The sequence below is a fragment of the Magnolia sinica genome, chromosome 5 (genome assembly GCF_029962835.1).
Source record: "Magnolia sinica isolate HGM2019 chromosome 5, MsV1, whole genome shotgun sequence".
Taxonomy (NCBI): Eukaryota; Viridiplantae; Streptophyta; class Magnoliopsida; order Magnoliales; family Magnoliaceae; genus Magnolia; species Magnolia sinica.
The window spans coordinates 7,339,997-7,360,204 of record NC_080577.1 but is presented as its reverse complement, the minus strand read 5'-3'; the positions used below and the strand labels follow the sequence as shown (position 1 = coordinate 7,360,204).

Below are 20,208 nucleotides of genomic sequence, written 5' to 3'. Positions count from 1 at the left end.
TGAGAACCTGCATTTCCATAGGGTTTTCATACTATCAAGTGCTTGAAAATATTCATTTTGTGTATATGAAAACCAACAATAAAAATAAAAAATCTTTTTATTCCACCGCATGAGTACCTAGCACTTGATTTTGCATGCTTGTACAGCAAAGAATCTGAAAACTTGACATTTTCTTTCAACTATATATGTGTTAGGCACTAATTGAAAGGTTAAAATGACAGATCGATGTGATTCATGGGACATGTCCCATTACACGCACCAGGGTGCTTGAGTGGCTTCATTTCATGGGACAAATCTAAGTTTACTGTAAAACATTTCAAAGCCCATTTACTCCTACAATGGAATATCTACCCATCACCATCATCATCCTTGTGCTCATTTTAGCTATTTGAGCGCAAGCAAGTTGTGTCCAACTCAGGCTATCTAGGTCATATTTCCCTAGACCAGTTGTATCGTTCTGTATTTGTCAACAGGAGTAAAGATGGAATGTGACACTAAGATAAAGAGTAGCACACAAGGAGATTAAGATGGTTGGGCATTTGAAATTTTGGATTTTAAAATTCTTGCTAGATTCCAGCTAATCGTCTTTAAATGGATGAAGATACCACCCCCAACCCCCCCCCCCCCCCCCAAAAAAAAAAAAAAAAGTAAATGCCAGTTTATAAGATCGATGGCTTAAAAACTTCCAATAAATGTGTAGGTTCAGAACTAAGCTAAAAAGGGTATTGGAACTGAACTCCCAACCATCAAATATGATGAAGGATGGAGAACATCACTATCATTATTCATTTCAGAAGTTTATAACAATCATGAGCCTCCCACCCAATGGCACTATTCTATACAACTTAAACAAACTTGAGTTCACCCTCAGATTTCTGAAGGTCAAATAAATGAGAGGCTTGTCTATAAATCTCTATGTACACTGAAATCAAACGAATTGATTAGTAAAATGACGGGCATCGTCCTCTCATCCTTCTTTACCATCCGAGGACAAAGCTGACACTTTACAGATGGGGCAGATGTTCTTCAACAATAGCCATTGCTTTATGCAGTCAGCATGGTAATTGTGACCACAATCAAGGATTCCAATTGTCTCATTCTCCTCATACTCGACCTGAAACCCCCAAGTATTCACCATTAGTGTTGCAGAACACTGCCAAAATAGTAATAATTGGAGGAGAAGAAAAGCAGCAGTTCAAAGGACATCCAATGGCTGGTGACATTTTGATAATCACATGAAATAAGTTTCTGAAAGCAGTCATTGTTAAGAAGAGGAATTGTAGGGTCCTGCTCATCAGAAAATATACAGTGATTCGAACTGTTTGAATGACAAGCCTCACCGTGGATGAGGGGCGGCCCAAAAATCTCCCATATTGGAATATTCCAACCTTTCGATCATTTAACTATTTTCTTTTGAATAAAGACCATCTTTTTGTGGCCACTGATTCAAGGGTGAGGATCTTCAAATCATGAATATTTTCGAGGCACACACTATCTATGCATCTAAACAGATCAGTGGTTTGGATCACCGAACCATAGCCGCAAATGCATAGAATCAAGCGTGTCAGCAAACTGAAGATTTGCTGATGAGCAGAAAACCTTCAATTCAAACATTAAGAACCAAGAACTTTTGACATTTGCACTAAAATACAAGAACGAACAAACATCCGATGGCAGATACATGCCTGGCATATAATGCAGGTGCCGTTGTCTTGCATCATGCTTGCCGACTGGTCTGGAGGGGAAGAAGCTATGCAAGAAACATGTATCTTCGTCTTTAGACACTTCCGGATGGATTCCTCGGATAAACCAGTGTTTACGTCTCCAATCCGTTCCTCCAAGGCCAATAGTTCCTGCATTTATAGCCAAAAGCATTAACAACGGCAGCAGCAGCAGCAACAGTATTTTCAGACTAGTAGTAATAAATAATAATAATAATAATAACAACAACAACAACATCTTTTCTGGATTCGAGCTGTCTAGGTCGGAAACTCAGGTATCTCGTCTCCAGTTTGCTGATGATACCATCATATTTTAAGAGGCAAATTCAGAAAAGTCAACGACTTGTGGAACATGGTCATTTGCTTTGAGGTGGTTTCCAGGCTTAAGGTAGACTTCTTGAAAAGCGAATTTTTAGGTGTCGCAATGAGATTGCAAGTCTAGCTTCATTGTTTGGATGCAAGGCCGGAATTGTTCCTTCCACATACTTAGGGCTTCCTTTGTGCATCAGTGAGCCCAGTAAACACCTACATGATAGGGTGATTGAGAGAGTGAAGAAAAAGCTAGCAAGCTGGAAGAGCCGCTACCTCTCCTTGTGGGGCTGCCTTACTCTTATGAAGGCAGTTCTCTCCAACATACCACTGTACTTCATGTCCATATACAAGTTCTCTCAAGCAGCTTCGGGAATATTAAAAAACCTGAGGGATTTCCTTTGGAGGGGATCATGATATCATATGCCAATCACAGATTCCATCTCATCAATTAGGAAGAGGTCTGTTTGCCAATTCATCAAGGAGGTGTGGAGCTGAGGGAGCTTCGAAGCATGAATATTGCTCTTCTTGGTAAGTGGCTTTGACACTTTGGGACTGAAGAGGGTAGCTCATGGCACGGGCTTATCAGCATCAAATATGGTAAGCAGGATGGTGGGCGGGAGATCAAAGAGTCTAACCTTTACCGGATGTCTCATGTTTGGAAGATGACTGCGTCGGTAAGGGTGGACTTCAGAAGATACATTTCCTTTTCGATTGGAGATGGATCTTGAATCAGATTTTGGGAAGATAATTGGTGTGGTAACGCACCTTTGATCCTTTTGTTTCAGGGCTGGCTCGTCTTGCACCTTTAATAGACATCAAAGTTGAAGAGTGTTTCTGTCCTCGCAGCTCTAATCCCATATGGGTGCCCCCGTGTAGGGGGGGGGGGGGGGGGGGCCTCTTGGATAGTGAGACAGAAGACCTCATTAGTCGTCCGGGCAAGCTGAAGATGGCCCCCAACCCATCCGATGGGAATGATTCCTTGGTTTGGCGGATGCATAGCTCAGGCCGGTTTATGGTAAAATCATTCTACGTGACGCTTAGACCCCTGAACCTATATGTGAGCAGAATCACCTCTTTCATTTCTGGTTCTACGGTGCTATTCCCAAGGTGACGGTTTTCACTTGGCTAGTGGGTAGAAACAAAGTCTTGACTATCGATAATCTCCAAAGAAAGTCGATGCCTATCCCTAAAACGTGCTCCCTGTGCAAGCAAGAGTCGGAGACAATCAACAATTTATTCATTCACTGCCCTTCACAGTCGAAGTCTGGGCGCATTTCCTATCTCTTTTCAGCACGCCGTGGATTATGCCTTCTTCCACAAGGATGCTTCTTTGGGTTGGCATGGAGATGGGGTGAGGAAGCAAGGAAAGATTGTTTGGCATCTTATCCTCTCCCCCTCTTTGGTGGGCTATTTGGGGGAGAGAGAAACAATCGATGCTTTTGCAACTCTTCCGGATCAGTACAGTTGGTTGTGATCAAGATTGCCTCCCTATTCGGGACGTAATCAGGGGCTGTTGATTTTTCTTCTCTATTCGAGATGTAATCAAGGGCTCTCTTCTTTTCTTTGTATTCTTTTCCCATTCCAATTGCCGGCAGACTTTCTAATAAACATTCATTATCCATCAAAAATAATAATTTTTTTAATGATGACAGGGCGTCCCTGCCCCTTTAAGGCGAGACTATTCCTTGTGGATTCACGCAATCACCCACCAACCATGTGCATCGGGTAATCCACGGGGAAGGGAATCAAATCCCTAAAAAAAATTTAATAATGATAATAATAAATCTATACTGTATATAACACATGCAGCTTTTGGACATTTTTGCCCACGCAATTAGTTTCTTAGGGCAGAAAACTTTGAATATTTAAGTGACATAGGAATGCATTTTATTAAGTCGGGTATTTAGGAAACTGGAAAATGTGGCTGTTGTCTCACGTATAATTTAGATTTCGCCCACAAAAAGTCAAGAAATGGCTTACATTCAACCCACAACGAAGTATTTTTGTCTTTCAATCCTTTGATGCCAGTAGCCTGCTGGAACTACTATTCTTTGCATGAAGCCGGCATGGAGCATGATAGTAGGGAGACCATGCAATAAAGGCTCTGTGGAGCCCATTGTGATGACTATATTGTACATCTATTGCACCCACTCATGTTAGGATGTCTACCCAAAACCAAGGTAGGTAGATCTAAAGTTTGAATAGGCCATGGCACAAGAAAACGTGACGATGGGTCACCCACCATTAAAACCATGAACATCCTTCTCTCAGCCTACACCTTTCTCCCCCTTTTCTGATTTCTCCCACTTTTTCTCTCTTTCCCGTCCTTCTCTATACGTGTGTTGCATCTTGCATGTGCCACTTTCCTAGTAGAAAGTAATAATAGAGAGGATCTAGTAAAACTAGTTGTATTTAGGTTTACTGCACAACTAGTTGCTTCGGACATGGGACCGTCCGATCATTGATCTAGATTGGCCATTCATTCCAGCTGACTCTTGGAAGGCAAAACACAAGAATCCCACAAATAGGGTGACCCTAATGATCCGATCAATAACATGCAAATATGGATTGTGCAAAGAAAAATAGATTCAATCATTATTATTTTTTTGATAAGTAACAGAAGATTTATATTAAGAAAAAAGGACTACAAAATAGGGATTTGACCTGCTGAGATAGCTGATCAAAACGCCTAAGAGAACGCAAACAGATTACAGTCGATCTTGTGCAATACATTAGAAGCCCATTCAACAATAAGAAAATGAATTCAATCATTATCTTGAAGCATGACTTGGATTGGCCCCAATTTGGATTGCTTATGGTTCTAAAGAAACACTTTGGCATACAATGCTAACCATCTGATGTATGATATGTAAAATGTACAGTTATGGAAGAAACACGAAAGAAAGAAAGGACCAAAACCAACATACAAAGGATGAACTATGGTCATATGGTTAATTAACGCCACTTGGGATTGCTTGTGGTTCTAAAGAATACTTTGGTTATATGATGCCAACCGTCTGATCTATGACTTGTAAAATGGACAGTTATGAAAGAAAAGGACCAACATTTGAAGGGTCAACAATTTTTGCATTGTGGCCTGCCAATACTTGTATGGAGTGAATGGGCAGTCCAGATTGGCAATTCAATTCTCCCACAAGTCTAAATTCCAAAGCAACTAGGTGTATTGTAAACCTAAGATAACTAGTTGAAATAGATCCTTGGACATAATGCAAAATTTGTGGTGATTCTTTTTCTTTTCTTTCTTTCTTTTTTTTAACAACCATAGTGGCAAAATTCTCAAAATTTCAGGGCTACATAACGAAACCAACGCTTCCTAGATAAGCACTTCGTTTTTCTTTTTCTTTTTCCGAAGAAATGGGGCAAATTTAAAGATTTTACTGAAAGAAACCATCCTCTCAAAGAGCAAGCAATTCCAGACATCTCCGAAGAAAAAAGTTGCATCTTATAGTGGTACCAGCCTTTATTACCTCATAAGACATGTCATCTATATCCAGCCGCATATCTCTGTGTTGGTCAATGAGATTCCCAACACCATAGAAGCCTGAGAACTCCAGTATTGCTACATCCTGCATACACCGTGAAAGATCAGAGATCAAATACCAACCCTTTAAAAGCTGGTTACCATAGTTTGCAACTTGTCCAAATCTCATGTCTGCAAATGAGTACAACACGTTGGTAAATTCCACTATCCCAGTTCTCAGCACTCAGAAAAAATTCCGTTTCCAAAGGGATGGTTCATTTGAGAAAGAGGGGGGGGGGGGGGGGTGTGCGAGAGAGAACCACCTCTGATAGATATCTCATGCGTCCATTGATGCCATCTGGAGCTCCCTGTGGTCCTCTTCGGTGAGGCCTAAACATCCGGTCACCACTGGACGAAAAAGGCCTTGGATACCTGGACCCTGACTCTAAAACATCCCGAGAAGGATTCAGAGTGCCATGATGCAAGTTGGTGGTTGTCGGGTGCCTGTAGGAAGGTGTAGGAACTTGTGGATGATAGCCATAACTATGACTTCCCTGCATGCCTTGCACGGGCAGAGGAGGAGGATGGGGATGGTGCATGGAAGAAGGATGCAAGAGAATCCCAGAATTCCTGCCGGATATGGTGTCCTGATATCCCTGTCCACTCATACTCCCGATCTCTAAGGGACCTCCATTGATGCTTCTCCCTAAATGGACCAAGAGAAGAAGTCATATCAGAACACTTTATGTACCCCACATTAGATTCACCAATTTAGAATTTTCAAATTTCGAAGTGATTATAAATTACAACCCGAACAACCCCTAAAACTCCTGACCGCATTTCTTTTTTAGTTTCTTAAACCAGTACCAGTGCTAACTGAATGCTTGCTGGAAGAATTATCGATATTAAATAAATAATAAAGGAAAACTCTGCTATTGGAAGAGACTTTATTATGTTCCCAAAATTTTATATTTTCAGTCTTTTCAAAGAGTTCAGACTATTTATCAAGAACATTTTTGAAAGAAAAGAAAACCAATATCTCAAGTCTAACAATCAACATCCACGCTCACCAGTTAAGAAACTTGGCGGGCATTTCTTTTGTAAAACTGGTTGTTGTGGTAAGGAAACAACTGTGGAAAACCATGACTGAGAATTTTAGAGAACTGGGTCCCATAGGAATTACTGGAGCACTGCTATTTTCAGCCAAATGTGAGAAAGTGGCACCCACAGACTTTAATTGGCCGAGGAGATGGTCAATCTGCGTAGAAGCTAACCATGTTTTGATATGCAGGTTCCTTTCTCTACGTGAATTAAAAAGAGTGTGCAGGCACCTGTTTCTCACATGCAGCTTATCTGGATATTGAGTCATAGATTGCCCATGGCCCATGACCAATTTCTTAGCAAATCCTTCAGAAAACAGGGGAAATTCAGTAGATTCACAACAATGATGAACTAGAAGTGTTAAGAGTCACACATGTTTTTTCATTTACAATGTAGAGTGGCTTTCCTGAAGAAATCAAGAAACTACCGTGCAAATAAGCCATTGAAGGTGCATAACTCCATCCGGAACTGCTCCCATCGCCACCATTACTCCCAAATTGTTCCACCCATGCATTGCCAGCTGCCTGAAAGGATCTGCCCATATAATTCCCTTGAAGTAATTGGTTCTGATGTGCCAAAGAAGAGTCCATCTGAAGGTTGATGGCACTTGATCTACTCCTCACGCTTCTTTGAGATCCTTCATTAATTGAGAGAACTCCACTTCCTCTGTAGTCAGATGTGGTAAAACCTGTGGGCTCCAACACGCCAACACCGGTTTCAAACGGTTCCTCCCACTGCTGAGGTCCTGAATTCAGTGGGACCCCTGAAGAAGATGAACTTGAACTTGCTGAGCCACTGACAGGGAAGTTCCCTGGAACCCCTTCAGCGGTCTTCCTTTTGCATGACCCTCTAAGGTTATCCATGAATTGGGTGTTCCTTCCATACTCATCTAAACTAACTCCAGCAAGTCCATGATTGCTTGAAGATGGTATGTGATCAGAAGAACCATGATTCAGAGGCATAGGGCCAATTCTGCTGGTGGATGAAGGTACCATGTACGGGTTGTAGGTGAAGTTGGAGGGAGCAACGCTGTTTAAATCAATGTTTATGACAGGATGACGATGCTGAAGACCATTATACTGGTTTCCATAGAACATACTGCTGTCTTGATGGTCCATCGGCAGATGGCGGTGATCAAGATTAGTAGCGTTCCCAGGAGCAGACAACACTGGGTGGATGTTGGGGTTCGGGAAATTAACCATGTTGCCTAAAAGAATGCAAGGCTCAGGCTGAAGGTGACTCTGCCCCTGCTCTATTTCCAAATCATGCATTTGACTCGTGCACAGTATGTTTCTCTGTGCCATGTCCGCTCAATAATTTGGTGTGATGATAGGTTTCGGTCCAAAAAGTGTCAACTGTGCCTGATCTTCATAAGCGTCGATGTTTCCTGCTTCCACACAAACATGAATGGAGCTGGAGTCAGAAGATGAATAGTCCGCATTAAAGAGAAACAGATAAATATCTGCTTTTTAAAATTCCATATGAAGTAATTATGAATGAACTATTTCATGAAATTCAAGATCAGCAGTGGAAACACTCATACCATACAAGGAAACCATGGATTAGAGTGCAGGAGTACATTCAAGTCAGAGTGCATGAGGGCAAGCAATCACTCAATATAACAAAATATAATTATGTAAAGTGCAAAGAAGCCCAAGTTTGCAAGTAACTATAATGTGACTAATTTTTCCCATGTTTCCAACTTAGGAACTCAGGGACATATATTTATCATGTATAGAGAACCACATGAACTAATTGGTAATAAGACAAAGGAAAGTAGACAACTTGGATGGTTTGGCCATGTGCAACAGAGACCCCAAACTGCTTCGGTTAGGAGGGAATTGGTTCAAGTTGAATGCTCTAAAAGGGAAAGGGAGAGGCCCAGAAGAACATGGGAGGAGGTAGTAAGAAAGACTTGATGGCCTATTGGTTTGACTTTGAGGATGTGGTCCTTGATAGAGAGAAATGGCAGAAAAGGATTCCTGTAACTGACCCCAATTAGTTGAGATAAGGCATAGAAGATGATGATAATGATGATTAAAGAATCACAGATGCCCATCTTTAATGCCTTATTGCATCCTGTAAGATTGGCTTCTCTTGATCAATCTCAAATATACAGTCAGAAAAAAAGAGATATTTACAAGAATTTCGAAGACTGGTAATTCTGCATGGCTTACTGTATCTATCTGCTTCCTTCTCTCACTTTAGAATCCACCTCACCGCAGGTAAGGCTGTACAAATTCAAATAACTCATTCTGGCATGATGAGTTTTAGATGCAGAAAGCTTGAATTATTGATCTAAAGAAACTGGCAAGGCTTGTATCGGTTTCAAATGGAATATAGTTGTTGGCAATAAAATGAAGATGCATCAAGCACCAGCAAGCAACAGAGATAGATGACCACAAGAATAGCGGCAATTAATTTCATGAGATCTATTTAGAGTAGACAGGACAAGAATCAAAGAGAGCAGCTTGCTCTATAATACCAATTTGATTCCACACCCCTTTGTCTTCACTAGCTCTTTTCCTACCTGCACATATCAGAGGGCTCAGGCTGTAGGTTTGTGTTAACCGTGACAAAAGGTGATTTGTAAGAGCTCTGAACGAAAGAAGCTGCAGAGAACAATCAGCTGGCCAGGGTGCTGTGTGCCACTCTGATAAGTTCAGTTGGGATCATTCACATGGTTTTGTGGTATGTGAAGGAGTATTCAGTCTATTAACTTAGTTTTTATTTACCCACCACTTGCCATTACCTAGATTGTCCATGTCGGAAACCTAAAAATGATATTGGAAGGTATTTGTGGGTCTCTGTTTTGGCTGGATTTGGACACTTTCTCACATTTCAGGCCATCGGTTTTCTATTTCAATAAACATAGATTGAACGCCCTGAATTTGTTAATTTGGTTGCGTTGGTGTCTTAAATGTGTTGTCCAAGGGTGGGTGTGTAACCAGATCCAGACAAAGCTCTGGTTTTGTTAAAAACAAAACAAAACAAAAAATAAAAATAAAAAATCAATGAGCAGAACAAGCCGGAATTTAGCAAAAAAAAAATAGATGAGCAGTAATTTAGCAAGATTGAGAATAGGAGTGCAAAATTCTTGAGCTAGGATAAGCAAGGTGTTCCGTATCCGTTAGGATACGGCCGTAAAGGCCGATATGTATAGGTAATGGCCAAGACCGTTACGCAATACGGGGGTGAGAAGGGACGGGTTTTTTTTAACCGTATCGGCCATTACGGTGGCCGTAAAGGCCGTTACGGGGTATAATGAGCATTACCCCCGTAATGGTCGAAAAACAGCCACTTTTTTTCTATTTAAATCTATTTTTTTCACTTTTCTCATTCCAAAAACTCTCCTAAATCATTTTACAATAGATTTCGATCACTCTTACTATAGTTTTTAAGATTAAAACCATAGATTGAAGTGATTCAAGCGAATGGAGGCTCCGTGGCCCTTTTATTTCAAAAAATTGAAAAGGTAGTAGTGATGTCTTTTTTTCTGATATCTAGTTTTAAAGCTTGATTTTGATGTGTAAACATTAGATATATAATCATGTTCACAAATTCACTTGGCAGCCTGATACAACACTCTCACCAAAGAGTAGACCGTTACATTACCATAAACAAGTTCAAAACAAAAAATGAATGCATATTTGGAATATTTTTATTATTCTGGATTTTATTTTTTTATTTTTATTTTTTGAAAGATAACATTTACTTCATTAGAAAGAAAAGGCAAACAACAGGGCGGAATCATCCCGCTGAGATAGCGGGAGATTACTTGCCTAAAAAAAAAAACATTATTCTGGATTTTTTAGATATTTTTTTCATAATTTTTCTGCCAAAAGAAAATTTTTAACCGTTACGAGGGCCGTAACGATCGTTATACCCCCATATCAACTGTTACGGCCAATACCTGTATTGGTAATGGTGGTGACCGTTACGGCCACCATTACCAATATAGGATACCTTGAGGATAAGTGATCTTAAAAAGGAATTCAAGAACCTACTCAAACTTAAAGAAAACGTTTAGTGTCATAAGGACCACCTTACCACATGATGGGGACAAGAATACTTTTCCACACAACAGAGAATGCGAGTAGGAAGATTTGTATTTCATCCTTATGGATGAATGGCGCTTTTTGCGGGAGACATGGGAAGATTGGAGCACAATTGTTGAGCACTTCAAAGGTTGTACGCTTCTATGGTAGTCTCTGGAGCATACATGGACAAGCTTCTTCCAATCCATATTGAAGGAGCAAGCTAATTAGTTGGGTGCACCTTCACGAAAGAGGAAGTTAGGGGCATTGTTTTTCTTCAGGTAGTGACAAGGCCCATGGGCTAGATGGATTCACAATATATTTTCTCAAATAGTGTCGGGATGCCCTAAGAGAGAATACAATGATGGTTTTTCAAAAATTTCTTGCTAGAAGCCATTAAACAAATGGTTAAATTCAACTTTTATTACTCATGTCCCCAAAAAGGAAGCTAAGGGCATTGTTTTTTCTTCAAGTAGCGACAAGACCCATGCGCTAGATGGATTCACAATATCTTTTTCTAAATAGTGTTGGGATGCCTTGAGAGAGGATAAATTGATTGTGCTTCAAAAGTTTCTTGCTAGAGGCCATTAAACAAATGGTTAAAGTCGACTTTTATTACTCCCATCCCCAAAAAAGGAAGTTGTATTGAATTTTTCCAACTTTTTTAGGCTACTAATTCCGATTTAAAACCCTTCACATGTCCTTTAATAACACAATGTTTACACCACTAAAAAAACTTATTGCATGGAAAATTATGCCCCTAGCGACTACTGTTATATATAGTAGAGATGAAGGGTTGGTCAAGGCCTCAACCCAACCCCAACCTAAACTGGGGTCGAGTTGAGGATTACCAACCTAAGCCCAATGTGACCAACCTAACCTTAGGTCGAGTTGGGCCAGTCGGGTTTCAGGTTGAGCCCAACCCAATTTGCATCCCTAGGTGGGAGCTGGTTCCTTTAGGGCTAGAAGGAGAATCTTTTCAAGAATGCTTCCCCATGCAAACCTGTTGAACATCTAGAAAGGATGGTACAGGAGAGTATTTTATAGCATCTCTTTTACAATAGCCATAAGGAGAGTATTAAATTTGTTCCCATTGGTGGGGCCAGATATCAGACGAATTCAAGAGAGTTTATTCTGTCATGATAGGTGACTCTAAGCAGGTAGAACTGAAAGAGATTAAAATTGGTTTACAGCTATCTCTTGAAGCACTTAGATCCTTAGATCATTGTTTACGGGGATTCCAAATGTTCTCTTTCATGGATCTCAAAATCTAAAACTTGCCCTTGGAATCACATTTCTTAGGGGTTAATGAGATAAAAAGGTTGTTGCCGTCGTCTCTGTTGATGCAGAAAACTGGTTAGCCTCCCCTGGGCCTTCGAATGCCAGCACAAGGAACGGACAAAGGAGACCCTAGCTAGAGCAAGGGACCCCCTGATGCCAAAGTCAAGCTAGGAAATTTGGGTCTAGTCGAAAGTAGAGTTTTAGGCTCAGAATTATGTGTACCTTTCAACATTATGGATGCTTTTATTTATAGGAAGGAGAGGGCGGTGGAATAAGAGGCGGTCTCCTTGTTTGATAGGTGCGTATTATAGTCTTATAGAGGGATTCGAATCTCATGCGTGTCGTGAGGATCTTCCGAGATCTTCGGATAAGATTTCGAGCAGATCAATGTTGCGGCCGCCTTCCTAGATCCTCGGTTGGGATCTCGAGTAGACACTGTTGGGACCAAGTCGGAACTGGTAGAAGAGGGGTCACGCCGACCTGTGGCTATGCCGACCTGACTTCTTTTGGCGAGTCGTAGTTGAGTTCATTTTGGCATCGGGCAAATCAATGGGTTTTCCAACCTGCTCTTGAGGATTGATAAGAGGTCGAGTCCGACCTCATTTCCTTCTCGATTTGGGGCTGGAAGTTGAGCCTTTAGTCGTATCGGTTGTTGACCGACCTGGCGAAGTGCACGGAGTTCCGACCTGACCTTATCTTATCAGTCGATCCATTTTTCCCATAACAGTCTCCATCTTTGAGTTTAATTCCTATATTAACTCTGCAGCCCATGCTTTGGCTACATGAATCCTGTTCCACCATTTCATGGATCTCACGATCTAAAACTTTCCCTTGGAAAGGGTTAATGAGATAAAAAAAGGTTGTTGTTGTCGTCTCCATCTTTTAGTTTAATTCCCATATTAACTCTACAGCCTATGATTTGGCTACATGAATCCTATTCCACCATTCCACCCTATCAAGGACTATATCCTCAGTTAAACCATAGGTCCTCAAATCTTTTTCTTACTACCTCCATCCACATCCTACTGGGACTTCCCTTGACTTTTATAGCCTTCAATTCAACCTGAACCAACTCACTCCTAGCTCTTGCAGTTCTTGGCCTCCAATATATATGGCCAAATCATCAAGGTCTACTTTTCCTCCTCTCATTTGTCAGTACCCGTTGGGGCTACGCCCATGTTCTCTCGAATGTCTTCATTTCTAGTTCCACCCTTGTCGCCCCACTCATCCATCTCAACATCCACATTTCAGCTACACTAGTTCTATGAACACGTTGTTCCCATGGTTTGATGTATTATCTGAAACTAGAACTAGTACATATCGCCCAATATCACCCATGAACGATACAGCTCTATCATCCCATATCAACCTGAAACAGCCTGATAAAGGAAGGCAATACAACCCCATATAGGTGGTGAGAGATACTGTACACCAAAATCGCTTTGCAAACCTGTTCCTTGACTGCTTAGCATTATGTCCCATAAAGCATGTCTAGTCTTATATTTGTCCTATAAAACCTCCCATTCAATTTGATTAGTATGCACCCATAACGTAGAACTCCATTTATCCATCCAGCTCTAATTCTGTGAGTAAGATCTTCCTCAATCTCTCCATTCTCATGAATTATCGAAACAAGATTTGGAAGTGGTCAGTTTAGGGTACTTCTTGGCCATCAATCTTAAGTAATTCCTTGGTTTCACTCCTATTGTTAATAAAATTACATTCATATATACTTTATTTTGTCTGGCTAATTTTATAACTTTAATTCCTAAAGCAATCCTCCATACTTCTAGCTTTGCATTTGCTCCCTCCCTCATCTCATCAATCAAAACTCCGTCATCTACAAATAACATATACAACAGGACCTCTTCCTGTAGTTGCTCAGTTAACTCTTTTAACACGGACCCATATTTTAGGCCTCTGTAATTGGAACCTCACTTGTCTCTCCACTACCAGTCCTCACATTAGTTACCATTCCCCCATACATGTCCTTAACCTTGTCAATACATCCTCTTGAGATTCTTTCCCAACACCCACCAGATTCTGTATAGAAACACTATCATATGCTTTCTCTAAGTCCATAAAGAGTAAGGTATTCAATAATGGCAATGGTGGCTGTTGCACCCCCAGTAACAGTCGTTACAGGAATATATTATTATAAGGAAAAAGTGCATCAGCCCTTTACAGCCCTTTTTTTTTTTCAAATTGGGCATTATGCCACGTATCACGTGACGGTCACCACTACTAGCTTTACATAATAGTCATTACGACCATAACGCATTATGACCATAACGCAACCATTTTTTAATCCCATGATAAAGACCATATAGTGATCCTTTCTCCTCTTCCAGAACTTCTCCATCAACAAAGCAATAAAATAGCCTTGATGGTTGATCTCCTTCCATAAATCCAAACTATTTTTCTGGTACACTTGTCTCATGCCTTAATCTTTGCCCAATCACATTTTTCCCAAAGTTCCATAATATGACTCATATAAGTTCATTCCTACAATAGTTAGTAGAGCACTTATATCTCCATTATTATAAATAGGTACCATGATTTTTTCATCCATTCATCTAGCATTTTCTCCATTCTTTCAATCATGTTGAACAACTTAGTCAACCTAAATAAGTCAATCTCTCAGTGAGAGAGGGAGAGAGAGAGGGGTCGAGCAAAGTGCTTTGCAAACACCGCACAACTTCTTGAACTCTGCAGGTTCTTTTGAAGAAACACAATATCTTTTTTTTATACATGAAAACTCAGATTCTAACTTAACATATTTGGCAAATAGAGGGCAGGCAACACTTCCAGAACAAATAGTAGTTGGGATTAGTTGAATTAGAAATGATTAGGATATTTGAACACACACACACACACACAAAAAAAAAAAACCTGAGGTTCTCAGCTTTCCATACTGTTTTCCCTATAGTGCAGATTTCTGGACTCTCGAACAAGCCAAGTAATCAACATAATTTTCTCACGCTGTCTGTGCTCTTCTGCAACTCAATTGTGGACTCAGTGGATCTAGGGTGTTGAGCATCATGTTCCTATTGACTTCAACTTTTCATAAGTTGTTTTGAGTTACATGATACACATGTAGATGTTTTTTTTTCTCATATTGATAGTTCCATGGTAATGTTCCTTTCTGATTTTGCTTTCCTAAAAGTAAATGACATTCTAACTTCTATTCTTGCAATGGGGGGCAGCCCAAGGTATTATAAAAGAACAGAAGTCTACCAAAATAGATTTGGGACACTTGAGGTAAAATGAACGAGGGCTTTCGGCTTCCAAGGCTCTTGTCATGGTCTTTCATGATTGACCAGACTCGCTTACCATCTAAGGGTAGTTTACTTCTGGTTCAAACGGTGGTTTGATATATATACAAGTTTTTTATCCATTTCTTTCACATATTTGTGAAATTGTATGATTGCCAAAAGATGAAGGACCATCATTTCGATTACTATTTTATGCTGCTTAAATGGTCGGGATTAGAATATGGCAGCATGAGCATACACAAACTAGAACCTGGGATCTTGATCCACGCTTTCAAGGAAAACCAGTTCAAGCTTAGGACAGAGAAACCTGTTCCAAGATTTTGTGGAATACTTGCACCATCTAGGTTCTCTGTGAAAAAAGAAAAAAGAAAAGAAAAGGAGAGCAAAACATATTTGGGTGAAAAATAATTTCATTCACTAGGAAATGCCACACGTACAATGGTAAAATATTGACAATTTGAGTAATGTTTCTCAACCAGCATGTGACATGGATGAGAAATACAACGGTAAACCGATAAAGAATGTAAAAATAATTAATTCTTCTGCCATATTCCTTCAAGATAATAGTGTACACTTGTCCAAATTGTGACATCCCATCTCCAAGTCATCCTTGTCCTGAGGTGGTTCAATCAGCAAATGAAAATGTGCACTTGTCCATGCATTAAGTCTTTGTGCTTAGATTAAGCCTCCGATAGTGGGCAGGACCTTTGTAGTAACTTTCACAAATTCAATTGCAGAGTATGAGGGTGGCTTCTTTCATTATAACTTCATTGTAATCTCTTGAAAGTATCTTCTTCCATTATAATTGTCCACCATTCTACCATTAAAAACTGATTTATCTGCAAACTTTCTGGCGCTTAGATTGTAATGTCTTTCAAGCTGGAGCTCGGAAATATATCAAGGTTAGTCAATAAAAAATCTAGCCATGTCTCTGTATCGCTGCCCCAATCATACTTCTATAGTCAGCCCCGTGATCGATCTAGCAGTAGTAGATTTCTTGTCACCAGGACAATAAATTAAAGTATCTCAATAAACTGAAGTATTTCCATTTTCTGTTGGCAATAAATTAATGTATTTCCTAGAAATACCAAACCTCCGGAAGTAGTTTCCCACTCAATTTGCATGTGCATTGTAAACAATTCCAGGCCTAGAATCTGCTTCAAGCTTTCAGTATCAACCAACACCGCATTCTTTCCTTCAATCTACGCTTGCTCTAACCTTTAGCAGTAGGATATACAGACTGAACCCATGCAGCTTCGGCTCAGAAAAGTTGGCCCATGTTTCAGTTAGCAAAGAAGCTGCTTCTGCTTTAGCACCTGGCATAGTAGATTGCTTTTTACTAGGACAATAAATTGAAGAGTATTTACTAGAAATACAAGACATTCGGAAGCACTTTTGTGCCCAATCTGCATGTACATTGCAAACAATTCCAGACTAAATATCTGCTTGAAGCTTGTAACATCAACCAACATTGAACTTTCCCCTCTAATGTGAGCTTGAACTAATCTTGACACATGGCTAATTTTGTTTAATTTGGAGACCATTCAAATCGTTCTTCTAGAGCACACTTGGGTCCTGATAAATTTTCAGAACATTTTGTTTTCAGCCATGTACTACTTTTCAGTTTCTAAAGAACAAAAGGTACGGATGGAACAGATCATCTTCCAAACAGACCCGGGGGTTGATTTTGACCCTGAAGTTGATAATTTCATTGTTATTAATACTATATCCTTGGATCGATCAAATACTCATAACCATCTAGGCCTTATCCCAATTAATTGGGGTTAGCTACATGAATCCTGTTCTGCCATACTACTCTAGCAAGGGCCAACTTAAATCCGTAGAGCATCATCTTTATACAATTGATTATATAAAGTTACACACTGATGGAACCAAAGCCCAATACTTTCTAAGATATGACCCACCCAGTTGTTTTCAGCCAATCTAGAAATGCAGATACCTATTCATGATCTACAATTGAAAGGGCGAAGAAGGGACAGGGGAGAGAGAGCCTTGAATTCATGATTAAGGAGCATTTTGCACATTCGAGGACCTCTTGAAGCAGGCATTGATATTTGAGGAGACAAGTTTGCATGGCCAATATGTATGAATTCAAGAAACAGAAAGGACCAAACTGAAATAAAGTGAAAACGAATAAATAAAGGGACGGATGAGACAAAACCATTTCTAAGTTTTCACTATATTTTCTTCAAGTTGCAGTCTAGGAAGTTCAAATCATGATGTGATGAAATCAAAGACTAAAAGAAGATTCTATACTGTGTCAGAAAATTGCTGATCAGAAAGAAAGAAACACAACCTAGGTAGCATATAACACAGCCAGGCGACAATTCAGAATTGGAGAGAATGCATATAGGATTAGGGATTATGGAATGAGTTAGAAGGGGATGAAATACCCAAATGGGATGGAATGCATGGATAAACAAACAAAAAGAGGAAAATATGAATTTTATGTTGATTATTTGAGCTGATGCAGATGGAGGCGATGTATAGAAGCCACAAAATAGAACTTTTTTTTTCGAGCACGCATATGCATATGGGCAAGTACTTTGCCCCTTCAACCGCTAAAGCCTGGGGGTTAACACTTGACTCTCTTTAATCTAGAAGCAAGAGCCCTAATGTCATTAAAGATGAAATAGGGCCACCAAGACTAAGCTCCAAACCTAGCCCAATGAATTGATTTTAGCTCTGCCCTTCCAAAATTATGGAAACAGAGTAAGTGGCAGCAAGATGGTGCAGGGCTTCTCTCAGCACTGTAGCTTCAGCTTGGGTAGGAGGGCAACAAGCGATTGGACCCGAGAGAGAGACAGCAAGGCCAGTCTTTCCAAGTTTCTCAAAATCTCCCAATGCCTGCAACCACCTGAGAGCCTCAAGATCCCGCAGACAATAAGTTTCCACGAACCAGCTGTAGGTGCAGAGCAATTGATCGGCGACATAAAGAAATTTTCCTAGCACCTCTAAATTCATCAACACTTCTAAACCCAGCACATGTGTGGAACATCCAGGGCCATGCATCAGCCACATTAACTAATCAGTTGGGCAAGATGGGTACAATGATTGTGGACCATTGATGACTTCTTCCAAACCATCCACTATTTTCATACATGCATGACCCACTTGATGAATTGATGTCCTGAGTAAAGGGCCTAGTTAAGTGAACCACCTGATGAACTGCTTGGATGTCCCGAGCATATTCTGCATTAGCATGAGCAGACACATGAGTAGAGGTATTTGTTGGCTTAGCAAAGCTTAAAGGAAACAGGATGGTAATGTGTTTTGGCATACAATTAAGAAGTTCCTAATTTGTATTAACAATAATACAATATAGCACAATATTTTAAAGTTGGAGATTATAGGTATCTTGGTTCTAAATAATGGCAACAATTCTAAGTTAGAAAAGCCTCAGTAAATACACAACTTCTTCAATGTGCATGTTAGAACTTAAAATGAGATAAGATTATTAATTTATCACATGAAATTGAACACAGAACTCTGCTGAGGACAAAATAACAACAATCGGAGTCATGCCAGAACCAAGGAACTGCCATTCGTCTTTGTAATCTACCATAGAACATTCAAGAATGAGGTGAATACCTTTCTACTGCCAAGAAATCAAAAGGCAATCATCAATCCAATCTAATCCCCTTGAGTTAATACTACCGGATGTAAAATGCATGTAATTAAATATATCAGCTCCTTCTGCAAAAAAAAAAAACGTTAAATATTAATGCTTGTGATCAACACAAAATATATATATATAACACAGAAAATCATTGGATTGATCATCGTCTCAACAGACAAACTAAAGAAAATCAGGCATGCACATCGAGAAGCGGAATTGTACAATACTCTGACAGATTCAACATCCACACATCCACAGTGGTAAAAATGTGCATTGATACACACTGTCCTAATCATGGACCCAAATTGAACGGGTCAAGTCCTAAACTGCAACAATCGGCCGATCCTATCCGTCAGTTCGGTTCATGGGCTTCATATGGATGGACGAAAGGGGGAAAGGCCCTAGGGAGGTCCAATCAGTAGAATTTTCTGTAATCGCTGTAACTACTACAGGTTTCACGATTTAAAAGGCCTAGATTCTCTTGCGGAGACGATGCTCGACCCAAAACAACAATTTCTCCATGAAAGCAAAGACTTTTTAGAAGATCGAAAGAAAAAAAACACCCTGATAACCTCGAAATCTAGGGAGGAGATCGTGAGGGAGAGAACTCACCAAAATCCACAGTTTTTACGAGTTTGAGATCGATACACGCGTCTGGGAGTTCTGAAATCGCGTGAAAATCAAAGCAATTTCCGTAGATTTCGATCAAAGGAGAAGTAAAGAGCCTTTATAGAAACCCTAGAAAGGAATGGAGAGCGAAAGAGAGAGAGAGAGGACGGAGAAGAAAAATACCTTCCGTCAGGGAGACGAAGAACGTGAGAGAGAGACAGAGAGAGAGAAAGAGAGGATGGAAAGAATAGCAGAGAAAAGGTAACAAAAGAGGCTCGTTTTTAAATGCATATCATGCGGTGGAGTCGGTAGGACCCGAATAGAGTAGAACCATCTCTCTACCGTCCGTATGAACGGATTATCTATCAATCAGAACCCTTCATCTAAAACATCGTTTAATGGATGGCCCACTTGTAAAATATCAAACCGATCATCCTATTTTAACATCCGTTTTTCTCTACTTTACCTATTAAATGTCAGACGTTCATAGATTTTTGTTTTCTACCGTCGCTCTAGAGGTCATTGATCAAAAGAAAATCAAGTGGGGACGATTAAATAAATGGACGGCAGGATTGATAGATAATAGTGCCACGTGTACTTTGGGCTCCATCGTTTCCCGGTCGTGCTGGATCTACGGTATTAAAAAAGAAAGTCGTACCGAGTATTGGATAACCCAACCGCACGCCAGCAGACGGAAGTTTCCACGTCGGACGAATGGGAAGATGTCACGTGTAAATGCCGTCACCATGAA

The 20,208-nt window shown here is 40.1% G+C and overlaps 1 protein-coding gene across 12 annotated transcripts; it reads right to left on the bottom strand.

The window, feature by feature from the left end:
• Positions 1–723: 723 nt before the first annotated feature.
• On the bottom strand, positions 724–19,743 carry LOC131245304 (probable E3 ubiquitin-protein ligase ZFP1). 12 transcript variants are annotated; one of them, XM_058244659.1, is made up of 9 exons: positions 19,461–19,694; positions 18,821–18,925; positions 18,390–18,421; positions 6,989–8,002; positions 6,585–6,644; positions 5,838–6,220; positions 5,522–5,620; positions 1,686–1,853; positions 724–1,114 (listed from the first exon to the last, which is right to left on the bottom strand). In XM_058244659.1, exons 4-9 carry the CDS (start codon positions 7,917–7,919, stop codon positions 968–970), a joined length of 1,788 nt encoding a protein of 595 aa, XP_058100642.1. In that variant the 5' UTR covers positions 7,920–8,002; positions 18,390–18,421; positions 18,821–18,925; positions 19,461–19,694; the 3' UTR covers positions 724–967. The 12 variants fall into 12 exon arrangements, with proteins under 12 accessions (XP_058100642.1, XP_058100638.1, XP_058100639.1 ...); XM_058244655.1 differs by lacking the exon at positions 18,390–18,421 and adding an exon at positions 17,890–18,086; XM_058244656.1 differs by lacking the exon at positions 18,390–18,421 and adding an exon at positions 10,666–10,893.
• Between the last annotated feature and the right edge of the window lie 465 nt (positions 19,744–20,208).

What these genes read in the sequence shown, in the direction of transcription:
- LOC131245304 (XM_058244664.1), bottom strand. Translation starts at nt 7,919, where the DNA reads ATGGCACAGAGAAACATACTGTGCACGAGTCAAATGCATGATTTGGAA. An exon ending in GCATGAGATATCTATCAGAG is followed by an intron (nt 5,621 to 5,837) that starts GTGGTTCTCTCT and finishes CGGTGTATGCAG; the next exon opens with GATGTAGCAATACTGGAGTT. An exon ending in GCACCTGCATTATATGCCAG is followed by an intron (nt 1,115 to 1,685) that starts GCATGTATCTGC and finishes TGGGGGTTTCAG; the next exon opens with GTCGAGTATGAGGAGAATGA.